The sequence below is a fragment of the Anopheles bellator genome, chromosome 1, assembly GCF_943735745.2.
Source record: "Anopheles bellator chromosome 1, idAnoBellAS_SP24_06.2, whole genome shotgun sequence".
NCBI classification, from domain to species: domain Eukaryota; kingdom Metazoa; phylum Arthropoda; class Insecta; order Diptera; family Culicidae; genus Anopheles; species Anopheles bellator.
This window is the reverse complement of record NC_071285.1, coordinates 203,722-215,081: the sequence shown is the minus strand read 5'-3', so window position 1 is coordinate 215,081 and position 11,360 is coordinate 203,722. Positions and strand designations below refer to the sequence as shown.

General features: G+C 43.5%; 2 protein-coding genes across 3 annotated transcripts in view; both read right to left on the bottom strand.

Moving 5' to 3' along the window:
- Positions 1-114: 114 nt before the first annotated feature.
- Positions 115-11,360, bottom strand: part of LOC131208005 (protein pangolin, isoforms A/H/I/S-like) — a 48,750-nt gene continuing 37,504 nt past the window's right edge. The window contains exons 2-4 of the mRNA XM_058200651.1: positions 1,834-1,957; positions 759-926; positions 115-676 (exon numbers count right to left, since the gene is read on the bottom strand). Of these exons, the coding sequence (XP_058056634.1) occupies positions 554-676; positions 759-926; positions 1,834-1,957 (415 nt within the window). The 3' untranslated portion in view covers positions 115-553. The remainder of the gene's footprint in view (positions 677-758; positions 927-1,833; positions 1,958-11,360) is intronic.
- LOC131208070 (protein disulfide-isomerase) lies at positions 5,807-11,307 on the bottom strand. Of its 2 annotated transcripts, XM_058200719.1 has the most exons (4): positions 11,263-11,307; positions 10,727-10,948; positions 7,015-8,285; positions 5,807-6,933 (listed from the first exon to the last, which is right to left on the bottom strand). In XM_058200719.1, exons 2-4 carry the CDS (start codon positions 10,878-10,880, stop codon positions 6,883-6,885), a joined length of 1,476 nt encoding a protein of 491 aa, XP_058056702.1. In that variant the 5' UTR covers positions 10,881-10,948; positions 11,263-11,307; the 3' UTR covers positions 5,807-6,882. The 2 variants fall into 2 exon arrangements, with proteins under 2 accessions (XP_058056702.1, XP_058056710.1); XM_058200727.1 differs by lacking the exon at positions 11,263-11,307 and having other exon boundaries at positions 10,727-11,239.

The following is an 11,360-nucleotide window of genomic DNA, read 5'->3' as shown; positions in this document are numbered from 1 at the left end:
CCGACAAACTGTATAATAAACGCTTGCAGGAACATCGTTACGCTTAAAGTCCAGCAAACTAGGACTGCCACCAATGGCTGCTTTTATGTTTGTTAGAAAAGAGTCGATTCAATCTTCATTCGTATCTGTATTTTAAATATCAAACAGCATCTAAAGCTGCAGCTTTTAGAGCAATAGTTTTTTCAGGAGTGTTGAAGAAATGACAATATAAATAGTTTAACAAAATTTGTTTCGCTGTATGGACGGCTTCTGCTAAACAGTCGACGAGTAGGGGTACTTGTCAGTAGCTAAGCGCTTTCGCTCACTACCCTGTTCAAATTCCATATGAGTTCTGATTTGGTGAGTTCGAGATTCTGTTCACAAATTCAAATGGTTCTTTTTTGTGAACTCGCTATGTTTACACTAATGAGCTCTTTGGGAGGACAATAAATTAACCTTTCTACGTATAACAGCTCACATTTCAACAGTTTTACTTATCTCACTAGAGCGTGCAAAAATCAAAGAACGGTCAATGCGAAATTGCGAAAGACGTTCTATGCGACGCTTCTACATACTATGCTTCGATTTCGATCAATATTTTCTCGTCCGAATCAGCTTCTGTCGCCAAGAGGGCCGCGGACAATTCCATTCGAGCCTTCTGTATAACCCACACCATCAGTGCAGCTCCGACGATCACCTTGGAATGAGAAAAATGTTTAAAATCGAATACGAACGCAATTTGCAGGAACCATTAGTCGTCAATCGCCTGTCGACCTTACCTCCACCACAAATACACCGTACCCGGCTAAACCAAGCGCGGCATTGTGATCATTTAGCACCTCGTGGATCGACCGCAGCTTCGAGCCAAGATAAACATTGATGGTCTGCGCGGGTAGCAGCCCAATAATTGTTCCGGCATGATAACTCCGCGCGTTCACGGAACTGATCTGGAAATAAGACAACATGGAGTAAACGAAATAAATGATGAGCCATTAGTATGATGAAAAAATGGAACAGACCACTTTTTTCCACCAAAGAATGCTTTATGAGAGCCCACATTTTTTTTGGGGATAACCAACGTGACTATGAAAACGTGCTGGATACGTTGCAGTGAACCGTTTGTTTGTAGACATTATATGGTAATTCATAGAGCAACAATATGGAGATTTTGATCAAATAAAAATTCCCGGAGCGTTGTTCCCGATGTTTTAGTCTTCGTCGAACAAAAATCCCCCGATTGTTGTTCGATTCGAGAAAATGATGTTTAACGCAGCGCAGTTAAAACTGGTAGTGTACTTTTTACGACGCTGTGCTTGTGACGAATGCGAATGTGTTTATTGCTGAAAAACATATGGCCAAGTGATACCGCGTCCACCGAGAGATGTATAACTAGCATCGGAATAGAAAACGATTGCGTCACACACTACACCCACACTTAGGGAGTATGCGCTGACGTCTCAAGAGAATATGGGTCACATAAGTTAGACGGCCGGTGGCAATGCGTGGTTTTCTCGCCTAGGTTTACCTAAGTTGCTAAACTATGATTATTCTGCACAGAAAACAACAATATTCCTTCCGAGCAAAAGGAATCTCATTTGTCTCATTACATAAGCAGAAACACTATTTCATTTGAAAACCAAAATCGTTCTACCCAGAGTTTGGGATGTTTTTTTTCTGCAGACCTCATATTTGCAACGTTTCGTACTTTGGCATTCCATCAGCATGCATGTTTACATCAGTGAACATACAAATTAGTTCGTCAGAGACAATGTGCACGTGGGGCTTCGATTTTTACTTTCGCAGGATTTGCAGCACGTGCAAAATTACATCGATCAGCATTCGGCAGAAACTTACCCCGAAGATGGTATTCTGCAATCCAAACGGTATTGGCGTTAGTCGGGCGAAGAGCACAATCTTAAATGCTCTCGGTCCTGATATTACCCGCAGGATCGCTCGACCGGTTTCGTTTTTGATGAGCCTGTGAAGTAAGGGGCGAAAGGATTTCAAAACGTATTATTATATGTTGTTTAATGTTTAAGAGCGTAAATACGACTCTCTTCAGTATGCCCGCTATAACTTTACCACTTTAATCAATCGGTCGATAAAAAAATCAAAACACGAACACCCGTGATATCAGGAGCGTTCCACCAATCACATTGAGGACCCAAAAGGTTAATTAGCTACATTGAAATTGAAACCAAGCGTCCTGTTGAAACCATTTCAAACCACGCAGCATCTGAGGTCCGGAACGAGAAAAGGGGTTCAAACCGGTGTAAATGAAATATTATTCAATGGTGTTCGTAAACATCAATCGAACATTGGCTGTCCGTAAGAAGACAGCATAAAAATAACCACGAATTCGGGTGTCTTTCCTGTGGTTTGCATTGTGTCTGAAAACAATTGGATTTAACGTAACGTAAACAAGTAAATGAACTACCACTCGAAGGAAAATGCAAAGTGAACATTCTTCACAGCAAACTGAATCGAATTTGATGCATTAGGCCATAACTTTTAAACAGTTATATAACTGAAAGTTTTGTTTAAATTACTCTGTGTCTGAATATCGGTAATGAAAATGTGTTTCCCATTCGCAGCGCCAAAGACTATCGAAAGTGATGCTTCATTTGGAACTGTTCCAGGAACTGCGATGATTTTTTCTAGCGTTGTTGAGATCCGCACAGCACCTAGATATGCTTCAAGCGAGGTGCTCAAGCTTCTCCGTATGAAAATGGACTGTAGAAGTGCAACGTTGTTCATTATTCGGCTTGTAATGACTTACGGTGCGATGCTGGACGGAAGCCAAAGAATTGATTTTGCGACACAGTGCGGACAACAGGAACATTGTCGGTGATCAAGCTCAAATTATTTACATGTTCGATGCGTCACTTGTTGAATGACAATAACATTCTCCCAGATGGTCCCCAATAAGAACCAAATTGGTGAAAATTACAGAACGAGCAAATAATTTTACGTTACTCAACACGTTCACTCCCATTTCAATTATGTTTATGCACTCTACAGCCAGTAAATGAATTTCTCATACCAGCTCAATAGAAGCAAATGATGTTTTTGTAACAAACAATTCACAATAGTTTAAATCGCGTATTCATATAGGAGGGACGAATAGTCCAGCCGGAACAGTAGAGTAGTTAACGGAGAGAGGTCAATGAAGGAAGGAGAGGCAAGCTAATTTGGTAGCACGTATTGCCACTCCACTCCACGGTCGGTGCTGGAGCATTTACCGAACAAATTCCACACTGTCCTCAATTGTTTCCATAATCAAATGTTATAATCAAGTATAACACGTCCGCGAGACAACGTAGCGAAAGTATGGCCGGAGAGGATTGATCGCTTTGGGGTTCGGAAGTTAACAGCAGAACCATATGTAGAGGTTTTTTCTCAAGAAAATGATCAATGCGGTGATAAATATAGAAGCAAATGTACCCTATGAACTGGTCGATACTAGGCTTGCTTGGCATTTGATTCGGGACGGCGAATAGTCGTACGACTTCACATTTTTTTCATTTGTTTAACAATGTTGGCTTAGCAAACAATCGATGGAATACTCACTTATGTAGCGGCAGTTTACTCTGCAGCGACTTTATCGTGTTGTGTGCCACGGCCACACCGAGATTCGCACCTATCACTACCGTCAACAGACCACGTAACCCGAACCCGAATAGGTAACCGCTAGCAATTATCAGCACTAAGTAGCCTACGGTCACCGGAAAGCTAACGATTGTGAACATACACAGAAAAATCACAAAGACGACCCAACTGTTTTGGGTTTCGATCCAGTACAGTACGCCTTTGGCGGTTTCGCGGAAGCTGTAAATTAGTATTAGCAGCCCCACAAGCACGCATAAGGGGAGCAGATAGCTGACAATGGATTTTCGATGCAACTTTGCTATTCGCTGCCATCGGTAGAGCAAGTGCTCACGCATGGCGATGCTGGTGGTTGTTTTCTCGCTCACCAAGCTGTGGCTAGTAGTTTCCTTGGCAACAAGCGATGATGGCCTTGCCAGGATCGCCTTAGCGGGTGGCTCCGTTGCAACGAGAGTATAGTGCGGACACTCGCTGTTTGCAAAATCCAAGTCGAACAGGATTGTTTGCGACGCTGACACTGGGCTCATTCCCTCAACCACCGTGTGATTTGCGATTTGGTGCAATGGTGCCCCTGGACGGTTCGGTGGTGGCGTTGGGGCTGATTCGGGCACGTTAGTTTTGAGTGAAATGGCTTCGCAACTGCTGGCTGCCGGTGACGACAATGAAGCTGTTTCTCTAGAAACTGCAGCCGTGGAAATCACACCGGGCACTCTGGATGTCGTTAGTGACGATGACGTAAAGTTTGGGAAGTACAGTTGGCCACAATCCTTCGTCTTTTGGTCCGATAGCACTTCCTCCAAACCGTTTCCATGACGATTATTCAACCGGAGCTGCGTCGGACGATTCATGCTGGCCAAAACTCAACACATGTACACTGTTCACTGCATGTTTCAAATTATAAATACATCATCAATGCGGTAAAGGTTATATTAAAAGTTTTCGCTAAATGTTGTGCCTTCGAAGCCACTCAAATCCTATTCTGTTAACTTTAGCGTGCAGATAGAAGCCTCATCGCGCTGTCAATAGGCTGTGTGTCACGTAAGACGTAAGAAAGGACAAAAGAAGAAAGTTAACGCCTCAGCTCCTTCGCCGGCGACAAGAGAAAGTTTACAGCAAACCGGAACCCACATAGGAAAGAAAGCAGAAACCACGTATTGCTAAAGCATTGTTCCCTAACTTAACGGACGCATGAGGAACAAAATGGATACACCGTCCGTAGTAAAATCAAAAAGCCAAAAATAGTCAAAGGCGTTAATTGAAGAGTTGAAGGAAAGTATTAACACACCACCAAGTATCCGCAAGAGTTACAACGAAATAAGCAACGTAATAACAGTATACAATATTAGGTCTTCTAATATGTGCGAGGAGCTTCTACTGTAAGAGACCTTGAGAACTACAAACTTGCACGAAACATTCTGCAGTAGCGTTTGCTGGTTGACGAATACCACTTTTCACAGAATCACAAGATACACGCGGCGGACTCTTCACGTTAACTAATCAACGGAGTTTATCATTCAGCTTTTCTTCCCACTTTCAATGTTTTTGGCGATAGTTATGGGCAGTGAATGCTTCAACAAATCGCGGATGATTTCTTTCAGCTCCTCTGCAGCAAAGGGCGAAAAGGGCAGGATGGACACACATTGAAGGCTCACTTCATGGCTCATGGTACAAACTTGCACGAAACAAAAACATTGTTTACCTCGCGACTACTGAAGCAACTACCTGACCCTTCGAGAGAGTTTCACCGTTTGAGCGAGAGAGAGCTGCTCCAGAGAGATTGGACCAGTCGAGAGAAAAATGAAGTTATTGTGAGTTTATGATCATGGTTTGAATCTGCACTGGCAGGATTGTGGTCTAAAAACAAAACAAAACAAATGGTTTAAATTGGGTTTCAAATATGGTAACGGGTTTCAATACAAACTAAATCGTATTTCAAAAAGTTAGGTACTTTCTGAATTGTATTCTCTCGACGCAATTCGGATGACCACCAAAGATGGGCCTTTCGGCCATTTGGTCCATGGTTGATAGAATTGTACGAAATGATATTCAATGTAAAGATTATCGTTACAGTACAAACTGATACTATTGACCGTTACAGAAAGCAATAGAGATTAACATTGTTTGCCGGAGAAAAAGAAGATTACTGTTAAGGGTAGTTTCATGGCAAACAAAATATTAGTTATTCTATTACTTTATTTCTATCACCACGATCGGAAGTGTACGAGTACATAGTTCAAATCCATTTAGATCAACGTGCAAATGTTTTGAATGAATGTGATTTTTGAAACTTTATTTAAGAAGAATATAGTTCTCTGGCCTGTGTTGTCCATTACAATAACATTTTCTGACAGCGATACTTTGTAGAACATAATCTCGTCTTGATCGTAGATTAGAAAACTAAAATAATTAACTCGTGCAAACGAATTCTGGCCAGGAAAAAATCAAATCACTCAACTTCTTCATTCAATGTTATTCATGAAAGTGTTTTATTTTGCGTTGCGTATCCCTGGAGTTCGATTTGTGTATTTGGAGAAGTACTCGGTAATTGTACCTAGACTTTTTCATAGCTCCTAATGTTAATATAACATTCATCTCGTCAACAAAGAAACTAAATGCAAATGCAGGTTTGTTACTGCTGCGACCAGCCTTTTACAGTGCAGTGTATTTTTTAGTTGAAAGTTTTTGTTACCAACGTGTTCGATAGAGGTCTTGGGCTGGGTTTGTTTCATCATTTCGTGTTTCTCATTCTCCACATCAAAACAGAAAGGAAATTAATGTTTCCGTTTTTATATCGTTCGTGTCTTGTGTTGAAAAAAGGTCACTTTCAGATGTAGGAAGGAAATGCTGAGTAAGTATCGAGCTATCGAAAGAGATCCAAGGAATGATCGCGGCGAGATGAATGATGTTGTTGCGTTGCATTCTCTATCAGTTTCTCCATCGTAAAATATAGTATATTACAGTCTCTTTCCAAGTTTTACATAACTATTACTACACACGGTTTGTTGCTCCTAGGACAATTTCGCTAAGTGGGCAATTCTTTTGCGGAGTGTTTCTCGCTGGAGGACCTTAATACAACATTCCGTTTTGAAGCACTGTTATAGACACGAGATGAAGGTAATCAATGCAGCAGTATGTATGTTTGTGGGCCGGGTAGTGAACCTTTCTGCTATCTTGTTTTTGTGATTAATTTGGGCAACACTGTATCGAAACGGCGCGGATTGTGTGATAGTTCGATACCGTCCCACGCCTACTATTGTGTACTCTCCTCCGTCAACAGAAAAAGGCGCTTGCATCTGCTTAGAGTTCGTCCTTTGCTGGTTTCTCTTCAGACTCTTCCTCTTCGGGTTGCTAAAGAAAAACGAGATGAGAGATGCGAATAGGTGTAACAGATAATAGTTCCGTGTTATCTAGTTCTGACATATAAATTACCTCATCCTTTTCACCATCAAGGAACTTCACGAATCCTTCCAGTGTCCGCTCTCCCTTGAACTCAACTTTCTCGTTATCGCCCTTACGGTACAAGAAGATCGTTGGGAAAGAAGAAATCTTGGTGTGTTCTAACTCGTTGGCAGTAGCATCAATCTTCGCAATCAGAACGCTCTCGTTGTCCTTGTATTTCTCGCCCAGCTGATCGTAGATTGGAACCAGTTGCTTGCAATGTCCACACCATGGTGCATAGAATTCAACCAGAACGTCCTTCGTTTTGTCAAAGACAACCTCGTCGAACTTTGTGGCAACCAGAACCTTGACTGGCTCTTTATCCCAATCCTCTGGCAAATCCTGGGACAGTAGATGCTGCTTAACCTTACCCTCAAGGAAGGACGCGACGAACTGTTCGATTTTGTCCGCGGACAAATCATTAGTTTCCGGCTTGTACTTAGCCATATCTTCTTCTAGACGGATAATCCGCAGCGACGGCACTTCGTCTTTCTTCATACCGAAGAACTCGAGAATGCGGGTATGGTCCTCCTGGTCGGCATCGATCGTCACGAACAAAATTTGCTCACGGAATTTCTTGGCGACTTCCTTGGCAGGGTCAACATATTCCTTCATGTGTCCAGCTTCTTTCGAGATAAAGAACAGCAGGTGGCTCTTAATTTCGCCTCCAAAGATCTTTTGAGCCGTTTCGTGACTAAAGTCAACAATCAACGGTAAGGCTTGGGCTGTGACAAACTTCTTGAGCGCTTCTTCGGTTGCTTCTCCTTCGAAAACGGCCTTGCCTTCGTCGAACTGCTTGAACAGCACAACGGAGCCGCATTTGGCTTCGTACTTGGAGTACACATCTTCACTGCTTGTAACGGCGAACGGATAATCATCAATGGCAACCGCGGTGGCAAAGTAAGCCTTCGCTTCCTTCGAGTCACGATCCTTGAAGAATCCAACCACTGCTACGTTGTTCTCTTTAAGGAACTCTTCTGCAGCCTCCACCGTTTCCAGTTCCTTCGCGGCCGGACCAGTCTTCTTCTCGAGCCACGACACGATCGTGTCTTGCTCGCGACCGCCGGTGTAGTCAACGTGAGAACCACTGCGGAAAAATTTGAGCGTCGGGTAGCCACGAACGCCGAACTTCTCGGCCAGTTCTGGCTCGACGGTTGCATCTACCTTAGCGAGCTTGATCTTCGAGTCTTTGTCCGCCAATACCTTGGCAGCCTTCGCGTACTCCGGAGCTAGAGCCTTACAATGTCCGCACCATGGAGCATCTGTTTCAGACAAAATTGTGATAAATGCGTTTCAGTTCAACTGTAATTTAAGGTTCTTCCCACTGCATCTGCCCAAAAATCCTTCCTCATTCATAATCATAGTAATATTTGGTGATTTTAAAAGAAACATGAACATTCCAATGCCTACGAATATAACTGGTATGGTAAATATGCGCTCACGTCACTCGGTACATAAAAGGGTCATTTGAATTAAGTGCTATGCAAAACAACAATTTCCGTATGACGCAATAGCGGGTGCCGGAGGGACTAGTGTCATCAATGCGTTTGGACTTTGGTCTTTCTTTGATGCTTTCCCCTCCCTACACCCTACCGATACTTTGTAATTTACTGTGTTACGCAGATTTCGTCCTACACTTAATACTTTGAAATAAAAGCTATGATAACTTGAATCTCTTGTTCAAACTAATAATTAATCTAATGCACATTGTAAAATGGTGTGACACGTTCGGCAAATTGTTACACCACATTCAAGACAAACTCGTTTTACACATCACGAACTTGACCATCCATGATCGGTGATCTTGTCTTGAGCGCCTCGATCAGTTGTGTTAGTGTGAGCGCCTCTCGTAGGGCATGTACCGGCAAATGTATTATCACAACCCTTCACGGGCTGCTGAAGGGTTACTGACCGTAAACGTAAACTTCCCTCAATCTTTCCGATCGTCCACACACCCACAATCAAGATGGAACAGATCGCGTCATCGCGAAGCAAGTCGCGCATAAGTCGGCTAAAGGTGTGTGGGTTTTTTTCGTCCGCCATTCGTGTCTCGACACGTCATGCTTCGAAGGATCAGCATCTTCACAAGCAGAAACCGGTCCGTTTCAAAGCGTGCGAGGCGAAGACGCCCGGCCAATGAGCGAATGAAATGTCGCATAATGCAACAATTGTCCCATCATTCGAATGTTTTTGGTTTCTTTGGTACATCAACACGTGCACCATCGCGAAGGACATAATTTCTCGGTACGAGATTGACAGAAAACAACTTCACAGGAATATGCGGCTCTGAATCGCACTTGAAAAAAACGGATCCAAATCATGTTCAGTTCAAAGGTGCCACTACTGGCAATTATTACGCCACAGTGCGCTCCCTTCTTTGCACACATACACGATACGACACAATTTCAGGGTAGTTATCAAGGAGTACAGATTTTTTGCTCCAGATAACAACGTACATCATAACGCAATTGGTTGCCAACACATGAATGAAGCAGTACGATAAGGACAAAATGTAATCACTCCGCCGTTTCTTCGTTAAGCAGATTGGAATAGGGGACCATGAAACATGCAACGGTTCTTCAAGAAACAGCAAGAAAATGTTGTGAGCTGTGCGACACGTCGTGCTTTTTTGCTGCGGCCCAAAAACGCATAACGACCATGCTTCCAACACACCTCTGGCCTTTTAACCTACTCTCTTACCGGTAGCAAAATAAATATTTGTGTTTTACAAGGTGTTTAAAAAACAATAAACTTCCAGAAAGTGTCGAAAACAGTTTTCAACGAAACGGAAACATCTGAATAAACATACGGTCTGGAGAAATCTGTTATACACCGTGTAAAAAACCGCGGAAGACTTAAAGTATTCATTCGAAAAGGCGCAAGGCGCAAGGCGAATGAAAACTTATTCAGGAACGTCCGTTTAAGTTTTGGAGAACTTATGGTTCATATTGGTGGTGACGTGGTACACTGTGAATGGCATATTATGAAAATGTATCATGGACGTGATTTGGTCCAGTCTTTTGCTATTTCTTTTCAACACATCTCTTTCAGTTGGCAATTTTTTACATACAACAACCAGCAGATCAGCAGCAAAGCGCTAATGGATGCCGAGCATTTTAGCTGATTCAAATTTCTAACCCCAAATGCCCCAATTATGTTCCTTTGCAAGTCAAAACAAATGTTGGCCGGCCGGTTGCATTAGCCGGCTAGCTGATCTCAGCTAAAGGGCGAAGGGAAGAACTTCGGAGTGCGACAGTATGAGAAAGCGGTGGAAAAACTTCCACGTATACAACGATCCCCACAACCCGGCAAACCAGCACCGGTCGTCTCGGTTGCGCGAACAGCGATTGTAGCACTGCTTCGCCTCTTCTCTCTTTCCTGCCTCAAGCGTTGCCGGAACCGCAGATAAGCCGTTCCAAGGGAACATCGCAAAGCAACAGCGCATTGAAAACGTAAGCTGCCGGACTCGCTGTGCTGGCGTTTTTGCTTCCGATGCCCCGACCAGATTCACCTTGCACCTGCGTTACTGCTTTGATACGGTTCGCGCTACCGCTTTCGTCGCGCAAAGTAGCGGAATTCGCGTAATTGGTCGCGTATTGCGTTCTGCTACACTCGCTCGTTTATCAAGAACCTCTGCTAATATTGCCTCCATATGGACCACTGCGCCACATCAACCCAATATGCCATCGAGGAATCTACTTACAGAATTCAACCAGCACGAACTCGTTGTCGGCGACTACCGAATCGAAGTTCTCCTTTGTCAGCACAAGCACTCCATCTTCCGTTTTGACCTTTTCCTCTGCAATCGCTACGGTGGCGATGGTCAGCAACGCAAATGCCGATAGAAGCAGCTTCATCGTGGCCAATCCTAGGACGCTTTTCACCGGAACTGCGGTTGCCGTAGTTTAAATGAGGTGGGGGGAAACTGCACACAATTGGGAACAGACAGAACAGGCGAATCGTTAGCCGCTTGGAAAACTTTCGGCTTCCGACCGGATCGACGAATGTAGGATGAATGAGAAACCCGGTGGGAAAGAAAAGCGCTTTATGAGACCAGTCCTAGACGCCGGGGATGGGCTTGGTTTGTGGTTGACGTGTTAGGAGTAACGAAACCCAAAAAAGCATCGGAACATTTGTGCCGATGAAGGAATGTGAGGCTATGTTGCGAAGGAATGACCAGTTCCGGGAAATATGTTGAAAAGCGAAGAACACGACTAAATATTAAAGGTTTGCACTTACGTTTCACGTTTTGTCTGACGTGGCCTGGAGAAGAACGAAACTGCACGAAACAAATGCTGCTGTCAAAATTTGGACGAACGGTAAATTTGAAAACAACG